The 16,637-nt window shown below is 43.7% G+C and overlaps 1 protein-coding gene across 1 annotated transcript; it reads left to right on the top strand.

The window, feature by feature from the left end:
• The first annotated feature begins 274 nt into the window (after positions 1-274).
• Positions 275-16,553, top strand: TIGAR (TP53 induced glycolysis regulatory phosphatase). The gene is made up of 6 exons (XM_070453154.1): positions 275-431; positions 5,890-5,927; positions 10,107-10,228; positions 12,570-12,647; positions 13,282-13,392; positions 14,440-16,553. Exons 1-6 carry the CDS (start codon positions 400-402, stop codon positions 14,869-14,871), a joined length of 813 nt encoding a protein of 270 aa, XP_070309255.1. The 5' UTR covers positions 275-399; the 3' UTR covers positions 14,872-16,553.
• Positions 16,554-16,637: the final 84 nt, after the last annotated feature.

Genomic DNA, 16,637 nt, shown 5'->3' with positions numbered 1-16,637 from the left:
CTCCACCTTCCAATCAGACTAACCGCAATCGGAGCTGCGGCAGTCTTATCATCGCGGAGCCTCCGGCCCCTGGATTTGCCCGGGCGCGACTCGCCTGCCTGGTCCGGGGCGGGGCCGCAGCACCTGCTGCGCTCCAATCACGGGCCTGCGCGCAGCGGCGCACGCGCCACGGCCCTGGGCGGGATCTGGCCGCCCGTCAGTCTTCGCGACCTGCCGGGGCCCCCGCCTCCCTGATTGGCTGGGCGGGGAGTGACATAGAGGCCGCCTTCACCTATAGCTGCGAAGCCGGCCGGCGGCGCGGTGCGGAAGCGGCGGGGCTCGGCGGGCGCAGTGCAGGCAGCGGGTGCGGGTTCTGGCGGCGCTGCGGGCCTTGCTCCTCTGCCTCCGGGCGTGGGCGGCATGACGCGCTTCGCTCTGACCGTGGTCCGGCAGTGAGTATGGCCGTCGCGGGCTGCCCTGTCCCTTCCGTGGCGTTCTGCGGGGCTGGGCCGGGGGGGTCGAGGATCCGCACCCACCCCGCCAGTCCTGTCCCGTGTGTTCCCCCGCGGCTCGGCTGGGCGATTTCTGGATGTTCCCCGTGAGTTAGCCCCTTCCGGTTCTCCTGGCCCAGCGACGCCGAGCAGAAGGCCAGGGGTCAGATGTCATCGGTGTCCCAGTACGTGGGGACAGGGACGTCGGAAGGAGTGAGGTCAAGGTCCCCTTCCCCACCCCACCCCATCCCACCCCAGCTGCTGCTGCTGCTTCTGCTGCTAAGTCGCTTCAGTTGCGGGGCGGCTGAATCCGAAGACACAGTCGAGTCCCCGCACCTCCCGGGCGGCGCGTTTGCCCCCAGCTGGGCTCCCAGGGTCTGCAGCGTGGACTGGCCCGGGGCTGAAGTTTCCCCTGCAGGCTCTGCGCCCACTCTGTCCCATCGGTCCCCCAGGCTCGGGTCTGAGATTCTCTTCTTCCCCGCAGAGCTCCGATCACTGGGGGAGGAGCTGGGGGTGGGGGCGGGGGAGGGTGGTGCTCCTCGCCCTGCTCTCAGCCGCCTGCACCGCCTTCAACAAATATTTTTTAACGTACGTTATAGGGGCCAAATGCTGACATGTCTTGCCATGCCTTCCTTTTCCTTTTCGACTCTATATTTTCCCGGTGTTAACTGAGTTCAGGGCGGTCAGGAGCACAGATTTTTCAAGCAAGGGCGACATAGATTGGAATCTGGGCTCCACTTGGGAGCCTTGTAACCTGGGCTTCCTTTAACCGACTTAATTTACACGACCTCAGTTTCCTGATTTATAAAATGGGGATAGTGACGGGCCCCACACCACTGGGTTAGTGTGATCATTAAATGTGAGGAAGGTCAGGTGCGTAGCACGGGGGTGGGGGGGAATGGAGCATATATGAGAATTAACGAACTTTCGTTTCTGTAAGGACAACTCTGATAAAAATGCAGCGAGTCCTCCAGTATGTGTGTGTGGTTAATGGAACCAGCATTCTGAGTGGGTTCTGTGTAGCAGAGGACTGGGTTGTCGGTAACTAAGATTCCATTTTTGACTTCTTGGAGCTTGCAAGGAACATCAGAATGATCTAACCTTGTCAAGCCTGCCTTTAGTTGCTGACTTTTTTTGGTCCTGTTCTTCCTTAATAGGAAGATTATCTCAGCTGTCATCTGAAGTTGTCCCTTTAGGACTCACAGAATTTTAATGGCCAAGTTAGAAATGGAGATCCTTTCTCCACCCCATTCCTCTGCATTTTATAGAATGGTTTGTGACTATCGTGTGACCTTCGAAGGACTTTTAGCTAGGCCGTAACAGAGCAGGAACTAGTCTTGATTGCACTTTCCTTTTAATTTGGAGCACTTTCTAGATGCCTGACCCAGTGCCTGACATAAAATTGAAGCCCAGAAGCCATAGAAAATCTAGGCTAAACCAAGCTGATCCCTATTTAGATAATTGTTACATGAATGTATATTTTATCCCCTCCTCCCTTCTTAAGTGCTTGAAAGGTGTAAAGTTGTTTCCTCAAAGAAATCCTTTGAGGAATTAACTTAAAAATGAGTCTTAATGAGTTAGTATTTGCCAGGTACTGTTGTAATTAAATTCTGACTGCCATCCCGTGAGGTAAAGAGGGCCTCTCAATTTGCAGATGAGCAAACAGACACAGAGGTCATGTGACTTGCTTAAAATCACCTGATGAGTTGGGGAAGGAGTTTAAACTGAGGCGGCAGTACTGTGGCCCATCCTCTTAACTGCTTTGCCCTTCTGCCTCCTATTTTAGAATTAAAACCTAGTGTTTGTGGATTGCTTGACTATCACCAGCCATTTCAGAAGCTACTTTTTACTTCTTGTGATCTGACTGAAAAGTGATAAGAACAGTATGCTTTGCTTTGTTCTGCTCTGTTCATGGGAAAGGGCTTCTCTGGTGGTTCAATGATAAAGAATCCACCTGTAATGCAGGAGATGCAGGTTTGATCCCTGGGTCGGGAAGATCCACTGGAGGAGGAAATGGCAACCCACTCCAGTAATCTTGCCTGGAAAAATCCCATGAACAGAGGAACCTGGCAGGCTGCAGTCCATGGGGTCAAAAAGAGTTGGACACTACTTAGCCACTGAGCATACATGCATCCATAAGAAATTACAGAGAAAGTGTTGAAATAATTGCTAGGGTAAAGTTAGTTTCCTCCTTCAGAATTCTCAAAGCTAAAAATTGATGATTCTTTCAAGAAAAGAAACAAGATGCTAAAAGGTGCTTGCTCCTTGGAAGGAAAATTATAACCAACTTAGACAGCATATTAAAAAGCAGAGACATTACTTTGTCGACATAGGTCCATCTAGTCAAGGTTTTTCCAGTAGTCATGTATGGATGTGAGAGTTGGACTATAAAGAAAGCTGAGCGCCAAAGAATTGATGCTTTTGAACTGTGGTGTTGGTGAAGACTGCAAGGAGATCCAACCAGTCCATCCTAGGGGAGATCAGTCCTGAGTGTTTATTGGAAGGGCTGATGTTGAAGCTGAAACTCCAATACTTTGGCCACCTGATGAGAAGAGCTGACTCATTGGAAAGACCCTGATGCTGGGAAAGATTGAAGGCAGGAGGAGAAGGGGATGACAGAGGATGAGATGGTTGGATAGTTGGATGACACAATAGACATGAGTTTGGGTAGACTCCGGGAGTTGGTGATGGACAGGGAGGCCTGGTGTGCTGCGGTCCATGGGTTTGCAAAGAGTCGGACACAACTGAGTGACTGAACTGAACTGAATTTTTATTGAATGGTGACTCTTCTGATAATGGAAGAAAACTTTTTAACTGCAATTTAAACTCAGCCAAACCCTTTATGAATCTTGTGCTGTTACTGTCAGCATGTTGCTCTTCATCAGCATCCTTGAACGTAAGCGTGCCAGTGTGTATCATTGTTGGAACAGAATACCCCAGATTTCAGACTTCAAGTCTACTCATCTGATTGAGCTATAGTTTCTCATGATCTTAGAGCAGCATTGTTGAAAACCCCAAGAAATGCAGAAAGGCCTCTCGTTCCCTTGAAATGTTCTTGTAGGTGTTTGCAATTAGTTGCCTGCAAAACCATCCCATTTCATTTCCATTTTTAGCTAGCTCTTTAAACATTTTTACAAACTAAATTTAATTTACTTTTAATTCCTGAAAGATAATGAATTAGTATAGGTATTGACAGCAACACTGATTTTTTTTTTTTTTAATTCTGCCTCTTTTGGCAGTTACTTAGTTTTCATTGAATGCGAATCATTGTTTTGTTCTAATAGAGCAGGCAAGTTGAATATTGGGTCATCTGTAAACTCTTATAAAGATACATGTAATTGTTACGCTCCTGTGATGTGTGTTTTCTGGGAGTAGGATTGATTCATTGGAAGAGCCTATGCAGCTAGGGCTAATCTAATATAGACACAAATGTATCATGAATTGGGTATTTTACATTCCCTAACTCCCACCCAACCATCCAGTGAATGTCCTCACATTCTTAGCCCTTGCAAACTTCTCTATTTTCAAATGAATTCATTGGTGTGGAGGAATCCCTGTAAGGCTGTGTATTCATGGTTGAATAGTGGGAGAGTACACTCCATTCTTGTGTACACCAGAGCATATCTACTTTGACAACTCGCCCCAGTTGTACACTAATGTCCCATAATTTGTCTCTCTTGTGGCAAACCCAAGTACTTGTCTGTTGAATTTGAATTATTTAAAAGGATGTGATCAGGAAATTAAGCTATCTTACATGGTTTCTAGAGAAGCACTATTGAGCATAAACCATAACTAAAAATAAAATGTCTTTTAAAGTGAAGAACAGTGTGATCATCCCCCAAAAGAACGGTGCGTGTTTGAGGGCCTATAAATGGCCAGTCATCAGACTTGGCTTCTTGTCATAAGGCTTGGGATTCTTGCAGAGTCGGATATCTGTCTTGGAAGTGAATCACACTGCAGATTTTGAAGATGAGCACTGTTACTCCTGACTCCTTCAAAATATACTCCTCTGACCTTTCCACTCCCCTGACCTTCCCTGTGGCTGCTACAAGCCAAGCTTTGGTTAGGGAAGTGGATTAATAGGAAACCTATTCTAGCCACCCTCTTTTCTTTCCCACTCCCCAAATAAGCTAGCTATAACCAGTTGCTTCAAGGATTTGTACAAACCTCTGGAGAAATGTTTGGTTTGTTAACAAACATTTAAAAGCTGTAAAAGTAAATATTTGTGCACATTTTTGGCGGGGGTAGGGGGGAATTCTGTTGCTAGATTGCGTCTCTGTGATGTTTATAAGGTGATTTGAAAGCAAAATATGCCCCCATAGAACACCAGTGCGCCCCTGCCCTCCCCTGTCCAGCCTCAATCCAGTTATTTTGTGACAGTATTTCTCATCCTGTCACTCTGCTGGTTGCTTCGGAATGGGCTGGGTTTGGTTTTGTAATTGCTTAGCATTGCAGAGCGGAGCAGCTGGGGCCACTCAAGGACTCAGGAACCAGGGTGGGGGCTGTGGGTGCCTGTACCCCTTTCCGCTCCGCTTGTGGTCCCCTGGACCTGCTTGCTTAGCCAAGCAGGAGAATGGATGGACTGGCTGCCCTCTTTGGTCCTGATGCCTGGGGAAGTAGTTATGGTCAACATATTTAAGAAGATGATTTAACAGAAATTTTCTGTCTGTACATACACTTTTTTAAAAAATTGGGGTATAACTGCTTTGTTAGTTTCTGCTGTACAACAGAATGAGTCAGATACATGTGTACATACATTGCCTCCCTCCCGTCCCTCCTGTCTAGGTTGTCACTGAGCTGCGCTCCCTGCACTATGCAGCAGCTTCCCTCTGGCTGGCTGTTGTACACATGGTAGTGTGTGTATCCCAGTGCTACCCAATTCATCTTCCCACCCCCACCCCCACCCCCCACCATGACCACAGATGCGTTTTCTCTCTATTCCTACCCTGCGAGGAGATGCATCAATTCTTTTTTCTAGATTCCATATATATGTGTTAATATACAATATTTGTTTTTCTCTTTGCGACTTACTTCACTCTGTATGACAGGCTCTCGGTTTATCCACATCACTTACAACTGGCTCAGTTTCATTCCTTTTTATGGCTGAGTGACATTCCATTGTGTATCTGTACATATACCTTGAGAAATAGCGTTCTCTGCCTTCAATTCACTTGAGATTTATCTATACGTTTTAATTTGGAACAGTTTGAAATTTGTGGCTCATCTGTCTGGTACATAGAATAGACAACTGCAAGTAGTAGTTTAGAATAAATGTCATTTTTACAGGTTAGATTCTCACGTATGTACAATATGCTGTCTTTACAAATATCATGACCTTTCAATGTCAGGCGTTTTTTTCCTCATTTCAAATGTAACCTAATTTGATAATAAACGCTTTCTCCCTGTCTTTCTGTTTTAGTGGAGAAACAAGACTTAACAAGGAGAAAATAATTCAAGGTTGGTATTCTCTGACTTTTACTTTAGTTCTCTGTGTTCGTGTTCATGTGAAATGCAGGTTAAAGAGATCCGATGGGGTAGGACGGACTGGGGGCAGGTCTGGACTGTGACCTGGGATTACAGGATTAAAGCATATGATCACAGAAATATGATCAGAGTAGATGGTACTCAAGAGGAGTAAGTCTCTTGAATGAATTGGATGTGAAGACCAGCTCCAAGTTGTTTGTGGGCAGCTTCAAAGCAACCTCTCAGCTGATTAAGGAGTTATATTGGGTCTAATTGTCTTCAAATATATCTGCCAGGGTTTAAAATGACTTCATATTTGGAAACAAAAATTTACTGGCTGGTGTTAATGGTATTTTTCTTGCTAAGATGTATTATTTTTAGTAGTAACAAAAAAATAGTTTAAAAAGAGAATTTCTGTTCTCACATGGGGTTGTTACTTTATTCTTACTATACCCCCCCACCCCCTAGCCCCAGCTTGTTCTGTTAATTTGGGTTCAGATCTTTTAATCTCCCTGTGATCCAGCTGGTCTGGCTTCTGAAGAATATCTTTCAGCTAGACATGCTATTTCTGTGCTCTGATGATACAAGCGTTGAGTTTTATATTTTGGGGCTAGAGACATCTGGTGTTTGCAGAAGCTGATTTTTAATACCCCACGTGCTTGCCTCCTGCTGGAAACCAGTCTCTGTTTCCCACTGACCTGGGCCCCACCCAGAGCATCCTCAGGACTCATTACCTTGTTTGTTCATGGGCCCTGCTGACTTGTCTCATTTCATTTGAAACTGACAGTAGAACATGAATAAAAGTTTCCATGTTCATGACCTGTTTTTTTAGATTTGTTTTGTGTTCTTTTCCTAACTTTGGAAGTTAGATGTTTAGTTTCTTCTGCTACAGCCACCTTCTTTTTCTTTTAATTTCTGTAAGCATTCAAGCTTATATGGTTTTAAGTACCATTTTTGTTGCACGCCTACAGTTTTGATTTATAGTAATCTAGTAAGTATTCAGTACCAAGTGTCTTAAATTTCCATTATGATTTCTTCACTGACCTGTAAGTTATTTTGAACTGCTTTTTAAATTTCCAAATGAGTGGGCTCTTTGGTTTTGTTCTTTATCTTTTGTGATTGACTTACAGTGTGATTGCTTTCTGTTTTGACAATATGGTTTATTTGGTAATCTGTCTTTGAAATTGGTTAGCATGGTCAGTTTTTATAAATCTACTATATGTTAGAGAAAAATCTTTGTTTTCTAATTGTTGGGTTTGGAATTTTATTTCAAATCATTAACCTTGATTTTGTCATTCAAATCTTCCCATACTTTCCTAGTTTTGTAAATTTACTCATGTGCCTATATGACCTAAGGGGTCAGTTTATGCATGAGATATATTGAATTTCCCACTGTGATGGCCAGTTCATCCTTAAATACCTTCATTTTGTGCTTTATATATTCTGCTTTTATATACTTCGAGGCTATTTTATTAGGCACATACAATTTTAAAGATTGCTCCAGTCTTCCCAGTGAATTGAACATTGTTTATAGTGATCTTCACAATCCTTAATAAGACTTCTGTCACAGAGTCATGCATTTCTGGGAGTGATATGACAGCTCCAGCTATATGGGGTTGAAATTTTCCTGGTGTGTATTTTCCCATGCCTTCCTTTTCAGCCTTGCTGGGTACTGGTGTCTTAAGTGTTACCTTGTAAATGGCAGGCAGCTGGTTTTGGTTCTCTTAAAAAAAAAAAAAAAGCAGTCTTTTTGTTAACTGGTGAGAGTGGTTTGTCCATGTTGACTCTGGTTTCTGGTGTGTTTGGATTTTTCTGTTGTGATTCTTTCTTTCCTTCTTTTTCTAATCTTTTCCTTCTCACTAAGCTTTACTTCTTAGGTGCCTACTTTTCTTTTCCTTATCCAACCCACTGTTACCTTGCCTTCTGGCCTTGACATAAGCCATGTCTGTTCTTTTAATAGCTGTCTTTATATCATTACCATTCATGCCTACTAAAGTATGAGATAAATATCTTCTCTCCTGAAAAATGCGATGGCATGTGCTGTTGTTTTAGTCTCCTGGCCTTTTTCACCTGTGCAACCTAGGCATTATTATTTTACTTAGTGTTTGATAAATTTACAGCTGTGTTTGCCAGTTTCTCCTGTCACCATTTCTTTCGCATCTCAGACCTTCATTCCTGGAGCATCTTTTCTGAGAAGTCCTCTTGTGTAAGTTGGTTGGTGGTAAAGATAGTTTCAATCAGTTCTATTCCAGGTAGTTCTGTTTTTATTCTCTTTAGTCTTTTTTAGTCCAGTTCTAGGCTGATGGTTCTTTTGGAAGCTATTACTTGCTGGGTTTTTTTTTTTTTTTTTTGGCTTCCATTGCTCCTGTCCAGAGATCTTCTTTCAGCCAAATGGTGTCCCATGCTGGGTATCCCATCAAGTCCATGGTGTCCCATCATATCCCATGGTGTCCTATCTGTCTTTCTCTGTAGCTGTTTTTAAAATCTTTTTATTTTGGTTTCCTATGGTTTCTCTTTACTATATCTGGCAGGGTATTTTTTTTTTTTAATAATTTATCCCTCTCAGTGTACATCTTATCTGTAGTTTTATGTCTTTCCTGATTTCTGTTCTCCATTTCATACTTTGTATTCTCCATTTCACACTTCCTATTCTGTTTCACAGTTCCTGTTCTCCATTTCACATTTCCTGTTCTCCATTTCACACTTCCTGTTCTGTTTCATAGTTCCTGTTCTCCGTTTCACATTTTCTCTTCTCCATTTCGCACTTCCTGTTCTGTTTCACACTTCCTGTTCTCCATTTCACATTTCCTGTTCTCCATTTCGCACTTCCTGTTCTGTTTCATAGTTCCTGTTCTCCGTTTCACATTTTCTCTTCTCCATTTCGCACTTCCTGTTCTGTTTCACACTTCCTGTTCTCCATTTCACATTTCCTGTTCTCCATTTCGCACTTCCTGTTCTGTTTCATACTTCCTGTTCTCCATTTTCTCTCTTTCTGGAGTTCCCACTAGCTGTAGTTAGGAATCCTGTCCTTCCTCCGTGTCTCTAACACGTCTGAGATGTGCTCTTATCTCCTTGTATCTGTGGGCGGGGGGGGCACACCCTTACCTTTGGGTTTGTGAAGCTTCTCAGCTTAATGAGTTTCCTTTTGTCCACTGAGGGATATTTTTTTTCCTCCACAGCAATTCCGTTTTTCATTGTTAAAAGATGTGTTTAGTTCCTTTAGAAACCTGTATTTTTTTTTTTTTTTTTTTTTTTGTAGCTTAAAACAACACAAATTTATTCTCTTACAGTTCTGGTAGTCAGAATTTGAAACCTGTGTCTCTGAGCTAAAATCAAGGCGTCAGCAGATTGGTTCCTTCTGGAAGTTATGAAGGAAGAATCCGTTTCCTTGCCTTATTTTTTAAATTTATTTTTTGACTGCACTGGGTCTTCATTGCTGTGCTGGCTTCAGTGGTTGCGGCATGCAGGCTTAGTTGCCTGGAGGCATGTGGGATTTTCCCAGACCAGGGATCAAACCTGTGTCCCTTGCATTGGCAACCTGTCTGGGTTTTGAGGACTTGTTGTTGCTTGTTTTTGTGATTCAGTGTGCAGTCTCTGCTGATTTCTGAAGTTCTGTCTGAACTTCTAGTCTGTTACCACTGTTTCCACTGACCCTCATTCACGATGGGTTATTGTCCTATGTGTGGTGTCACTAGCTGAACTGATGTTTGCTCTAAGTGGGTAGAAGGCTTGTCGGCCTTTATGGAGAATGACTTGTAGTACTGTATGTTACTGAATTTGAACGGTGGAGATAAAGAAGGAAAACTTCTCTAGGCGATGATCTAACCACCCAAATACAGCAGCTGGGCCAAGAAGGTAGGTCAGAGGCAGCACTAATGAAACAGGCTGGTAGAGTGGTGGGCGGTCCAGGGCAGGGGCACTGAAGGCAGTCTCATCACCCACCAGTTCCCGTCAGGCAGACATTCTTCTGGAAAACACTTGGATACCTGAACCTCTGTAGGGATTATAGCTTAATTTTGCTTGCTTTTAGTTTTCTGAAAAGTTACGTGGAAAGTACTCAAGGAAGTCTTTTGATAAAGTATAGATAGATGCTCTTTATATTCTCTTAGGTGTGATTTTTATTTGCATCTGTTATATATTTGAACGTTACTGTTCCTTCTCTTAATACTGCAGGACAAGGAATAGATGAGCCTCTTTCAGAAACCGGATTTAAACAAGCAGCTGCTGCTGGTATATTTCTTAAAGATGTGAAGTTTACTCATGTTTTCTCCAGTGACCTTCTAAGGACAAAGCAGGTAAGTTTAGTCAAGGATGAGGCTCGTGAGTCAAAGTTTCAACAGTTGTAACCTTGAGAAATTTCCTCCCAGAGTTCATAGAGAATTAAATCGCACACAAACATCATCCCCTTTCCTCACTGACAGAAGTTCTTTTTATTTCACTTTTATATTTTATTTTATTTTGGTAATTTAGTCAGAGCAGCTTGGGGGGGAATGTCTCATAAAATGCCAAAAAAAAGGCAAAGAGGGTGTTGTGAGAGAAACCCAGTGGAAACACGACAGAGATTTAATGACTGAGACATTAGATATTGGAACTCAGAGCTTAAAAAGCAGTTATGTTGCTATAAAGAAATAAAAGATGTGGGAAATATCTTTAGGGAACACATTACTATAAAAACAATCCCAGAGGTTTGAAAAAACCACATCAACTTCTGAAAGCTAAGGGAAGGAAACTTTGGTGACTAACATGGGGGAATAACAGGGCTGGAATATAGCCTCCCCCAACAAACAACCAGAAAACAAGACAAAACCTGGGAGACAACTGCTTTCAGGTAGTGGGCTGCGATCTCAGATGGAGTGAAACAAAGGGGATGAACCCTCAGTTGTCATGGTTTTCTGACTGAAGTGATCCCCAGACTTCTGCAAAAGCAGCCAACTAGAGGTCAGTGGTCTCCGAGTTGAGGGGACAAAGCTTGGAATTTGGAAGGCTTAAGTAACTGAAATCTGTGGGGCAGAGTGCTGGAGAGAGAAATGCACAGAGAAGACTCTAGACTCGTGTGTAGAAGTCCTCATCAGTCTCTGGTGAACAGTTAGTCTGCACAGGTGTGGCTGGAACCGCAGACTCCGGGGGAGATCAGTCCCTGGGGTGCAGTTGTCCAGTCGATTCCTGGGGCCCACACAATGTGGGGAGGCGTTAGAGCTCCCGCAGCACAGTGGAGGCTTTGCTGAATACAGAGAGCGTGTCCCCCCTTCACAGTGAGGCTAAACTGCCCTCGGAGGAGCGGCATGAGGGGAGAAGTAGGAGACGGCAGAAGCAACTCCGTCTTCTAGAGATGAAAAGTACAGTGTTCTGAAATGAGCATTTCACAGGGTGGAGTTAGCAGTAGGTTAGCCACTGTAGAAGAAGAGGTCAGTGAATGGGAAGACATGGAAACGGAACACTCCATAATTAACTGTGGAAGGAAAAAAGGCTGGAAAAGGAAAAATGAAGAGTCTCTGAACTGTGGGACGGTACCAGGCAGTGCAGTATTACACACAGTTGAAGTCTCAAAAGGGAAACAGGGAAGAGAGGTGGGGTGAGTGTGAAGGTAAAAGATACTTTGAAGAAATGACAACTCAAAAGTGCTTTTGAAAATTAAGGTGAAATAAAGACTCTCTTTCAAGCACAAGTTGAGGGACCCACACTTACATGGTCCTGCTTTTTTATTCAGTGTTTTTGGTCAGTTGGACTTTGACAAAGATGCCAAGATAATTCTGTGGTTGAAAGGGTGGTCTTTTCCATAAAAGGTGTTGAAACAATGGGCCAGCCATCTGAAAGAACATGACATGTGACTCTTAACTCACACAACTACACAAAAACTAACTTGCAGCCGATCATAGAACATGTCTGAAAGCTAAAGCTATGGGACTTCTGTAGGAAAACACAGGAGGAAAGTCTTTATAAAAGTTTCTTGGAACAAAGCATAAATAAGAAACAGGGAGGGAGAAAATTATAAATGTGTATGTTATATATGTGTGTGTGTATATCTGACACATGTATGTATTTGTGAGTAAATAACTTTGTTTTATAAATGATTGATCTACAACCTTTATTACATTAATATATATACCTTCTCCAATAAGATTTTTGCTTTCATGTATTCTTACTGTTGATCAGTGCCATTTCTTTTCAGCTTAAAGAAGCCCTGTAAATATTTCTTGTGGGGCTGGTTTCATGGTGATGATCTCCTTTAGCTTTTGTTTATCTGGAAAAATCTTGATCTTGTCTTCAATTCTGAGCAACCTTGCTGGGTAGAGTATTCTTAGCTGGAATTCTCAGCACTTTGAATATGTCACACCACTATCTCTGACCTGTAAGATTTCTACTAGAAAATCTACTGTTAGCCTTTTAGGGTTTTCCTTGTCCTTGGGAGGAGGTGAGTTGAGGGTCCTCCTATGATATCATCCCGAGCCCTCCCAGAATAATTTTTTTTCCGGGGGGATGGGGTGCATGTCATGCAGAACCTTAGTTCCCCAACTAGGAACTGAACAGTGACCCCTGCAATGGAAGCAGGCATGCCCTGATCATTGGCTTGCTAGGAGATTCCCCAATAAGGATTATTTTTATGAGAAAAGAAGTGGTTGTCTTTTTTATTTGCAGACCATGCATGGGATTTTGGAGAAGAGCAAATTTTGCAGAGATATGACAGTAAAGTATGATTCAAGACTTCGAGAAAGGGTAAGTTTTAATAGCTTACTTATATGTTGTTCTTCTACTATAAAATATCAGTACAGCAACTCAGTTTATTCCATGGCTAGAAATCAAATGCCTTCCTGCTTGGGACGTGAAATTGGCTATTACATGAAGAATCTACTGTGTGGCAATTACTCTTACTTACTCTCGTGAATAGTGTCTTATTTAATCATTAAAATCATTGGCAAGAGGCATCTTAAATTATAAAAGCAAGGCATACTTGTGAGGAGTTAGTACAGAAGAGTTTAAAAGTGAAAAGTTCTCTTCCCAGCCTCTGATCCTCCTACATCAACACTGGCTGTTAGTGGTCTTTTTAGTCTTCTGATTTAATGACTTATGAAAGGTGTCATTTTAGTCTTTCTTACTATGGATTCCTGAGAAGGTAGATTTCCCATATTTCTTGGCCATTGGTATTTCCTCTGTGACTTGTGCATTTTGCTAAGGCTTGATTTTTAAGAGCCTAAACAGCTAACAAGCTCTGAAGTCACATGGATCTGGGTTTGCATCTTTTCAGAGGAGATAGGATAAAGTAAGCTGAAAATGTGCCGTAAACATGTACTTAATTGTCTGTGTATTGCAAATTCCCCTTGAGGCACTTTTGTCTGTTGGATCATTGCAGAAATATGGGGCCGCAGAAGGCAGGCCGCTGAGCGAGCTGAGGGCAATGGCCAAAGCGGCAGGGCAGGAGTGCCCAGCGTTCACACCACCCGGAGGAGAGACCCTGGACCAGGTACACAGCCCAGGGGGAAAGTGGCCATGTCCACAAGCTTGTCGACATTCGAGCAGCTGAAACCTGACTTGTCCTGTGAGCGAGATGTTTCTGAATTTTAGCTAAGCAATTTGCAAGTTGTTTGGTTCACAAAACAACTCTGCACGATAACGTATTTTCCCCCCTTTTTAATCTGTCCTGTCCATCTCGTTTATTAATTTGGCATCATTTCTGATCATGGATTTGAGGAAATGGGTTATTAGATGGGCTCGTTAAGGACGGGGAGCGGCAGTCTTTGCAGTGACGGGGGCGGGGGTCAGTGAAGCAGGTGTGTGCTGCTCAGGAGGGCGGGCAGCCGATAGACTCGGGCGCAGGGTCGTCACGCCTCCCCGCCCCCACCCCTCGCGGTGACATCGTAGCCCCTGGAGTGTTCTGCTGCTGAGTTGTGTTATGGGTGATCATCTTCCTCCCTGTTTTTAATTTTCATAGTTTCCTTGTAAGGACTTCATATGAGTTTAGCGAGGGACGGCTTTTCATCCTTGCTGTCATTGAACTTCAGAAGTGTTGGATGCAGTTTCCTAGGTGACGCTGTTTCACGACCTTCTGTTTGCTTCAAGTCAGGAGTTAGGCATTGTGTCTTACTCACCTTTGCCCCCAGAGTGCTCTCATGGTTCCAGAAATATATTGGGCACTTACTCACTAGTGTCAGTGGAAGTACTGATTGAATGAATAGAAATAGAGTTTCATCTGCTTCTGTAGTATTACTGACTTACAGAAAAATCGGTTCTGTTGATATCCTAAGTGTTACTCGGTCAATTGTGTTCAACTCTTTGACCCCATGGATGGTAACTCGCCAGGCTCCTCTGTCTGTAGAATTCTTCAGGCAAGAATACTGGAGTGGGTTGCCATTCCCTTCTTCAGGGGATCTTCCTGACCCAGGGATTGAACCCGGGTCTCCTGCATTGCAGGCAGATTCTTTACCATCTGAGCCAGCAGGGAAACCTGTGTATGTCTTAAGATCATCATTAATGTCACTTTATTTCACCTTTTTTTTTTCTTTCATTGCAGCTGAAAATGCGTGGAAAAGACTTTTTTGAATTTCTTTGTCAACTGATCCTGAAAGAAGCCGGTCAAAACGAAGAGGTTTCCCAGGAAGCCCCGAGCAGCTTTCTGGAAAGCTCCCTGGCAGAGATATTTCCTTTAGGGAAAAACTGTGCCTCCACATTTCACTCGGACAGCGGCACCCCGGGCCTAGCGGCCAGTGTCTTAGTTGTGAGTCATGGTGCCTACATGCGGAGCCTGTTGGATTACTTTCTGACCGACCTCAAGTGCTCGTTCCCAGCAACTCTGAGCAGGTCTGAGCTCACGTCCGTCAGCCCTAACACAGGGATGACTGTCTTCATCCTAAACTTTGAGAAAGGAGGCAAGGGGAAACCAACTGCCCAGTGTGTGTGTGTGAACCTGCAGGGCCACCTGGCCGGGGTGAGCAAAACTCCCTAAATCTAAATCATCTGCATGGAGATCTTAACAAATGGGAGCCTCTGAGGGAGTGCCTCTGACTTTACTTTCATCTTCTGCTAATGCAGACTTGGAAGCAGTTAAAAAGCTGCCCGTTACAACAGGTTATAAAACTCGAGTGGAATCAGAGCCATGTGAAACACTAATGGAAAACCATCAAAAATGGACTTTTTTGGTGCAGGTACAGTTGGAATTTTCCGGGGTAATTTTACCACCCTGCTCAGTAAGCTCTCTGTATTGTAAATGGATGAGGGAACTCAGTATCTTGAATTGGGGCATGAATAACCCTGTTACTATGGTCTTGGGGGTTTTTGGGTTTTTTTGCCTTTTTAACATCTTTTTTTTTTTTTAATGTTTTTCTTTAATGTCTGAAAAATCTAACCTGTTTCCTTGACTCTTGGTAAGATACTGTATTTTTTTTTTTTTCTGTCTTCATCCAGTGCTTGGAAGAGGGAACTAGTAATTTCCACTCCATATTTGTGTGACAGTATGTTATAGTCCTTTAAAGGAAACCTACTATCATTGTTTACGTGAAAGCAAACGACACTAAATGTTTACTATGGAAATCAACTGTTGTAACTGTGGACTCTGGAGGGTTTGAGATACAGATGAATGTGGCTTGTAGTTGCAGAACAGTATAGTGAGGAAGAACCATCGTCTATTACAGAATTTTTCAAAGAGGCAATCAAAGCAGGAGAAACAAAAAGAGCAGACCTTTCATATCTAACCTTTGGGCTGAAGAATTTAGTTTGAACAAGGTGCTTAAGAATGCACACGGTTGCTGACTTGCTTCATAGCAGTGGGGTTTTATTCAAGATGAGGTTTCGTCTCTTTTCCACCAGATGGTGCTAGCGAAAAGGGATTTGGGTTATCATCACCGACTTCATGGACCTGAGTTTGAGCAAGCTCAGGAAGTTGGTGATGGACAGGGAAGCCTGGCATGCTGCTGTCCTTGGGGTCACAAAGAGTCAGACACGACGGAGCGACTGAACTGAACTGAAATTCTGTGCAACAGTTGGGTCCCTCTTGAAGTCCTCGTCTCCATGGAGAAAGTGTTTTCCATGCAGTTCTGCTTATAAATAGTCATGTCGATGAATGCTATGAGCCTTGGCTCACAAGAGGGTAAGACCGAGTCTGTCTGTCACTTAAGGCTAAAGTCACGCTGAGACGCACGTCAGGTCTAGGATCATGCGGTCCTCAGTGTGTGCAGGGCCGCCCATGGTCCTGGGACGGAGCACGTGGTCGCGCACACAGGAAGCTCACTGCAGACAGACAGCTGGAAAGTCATCAGAAAAGGACAAATAATAAACTCCCACTTCCCCACCCTCCAGAACTAGTAACTAACCCCCTCCTTTTTTTTTCTAATAACTCACTGAGATGGAAGCAAAGTTCCTCTAAGCAGCCATCACTGCCCTGTTGCCTCCTGTTCTCCGCAGAGGCGACCAGCACCACAGGCCCACACACCCACCCATCCTTCACATGGCCGCCTGGTATCATCAAGGAACGGTATCATTCTGGCGTTTTACAGATGGCCGCTGCATCGGTCTATTTTGACTTCGCACTTACTGTGTGTATCTTGGGGCTCTATACTGGTATGTACAGATCTGGTTACTTCTCTAACCACTGTATTCTGCAGAATAAACACAATATGTTTTATTTCTTTATTCTCCCGTCAGTGGATGTTTTGCTTTACTCACCGTTTTCTTAATAGAAACAGTGCTTCAGGGAGTGGCCTGTGCCGGGTCAGA

The sequence above is a fragment of the Odocoileus virginianus genome, chromosome 23 (genome assembly GCF_023699985.2).
Source record: "Odocoileus virginianus isolate 20LAN1187 ecotype Illinois chromosome 23, Ovbor_1.2, whole genome shotgun sequence".
Lineage (NCBI taxonomy): Eukaryota > Metazoa > Chordata > Mammalia > Artiodactyla > Cervidae > Odocoileus > Odocoileus virginianus.
This window is presented reverse-complemented; position numbering and strand designations above follow the sequence as displayed.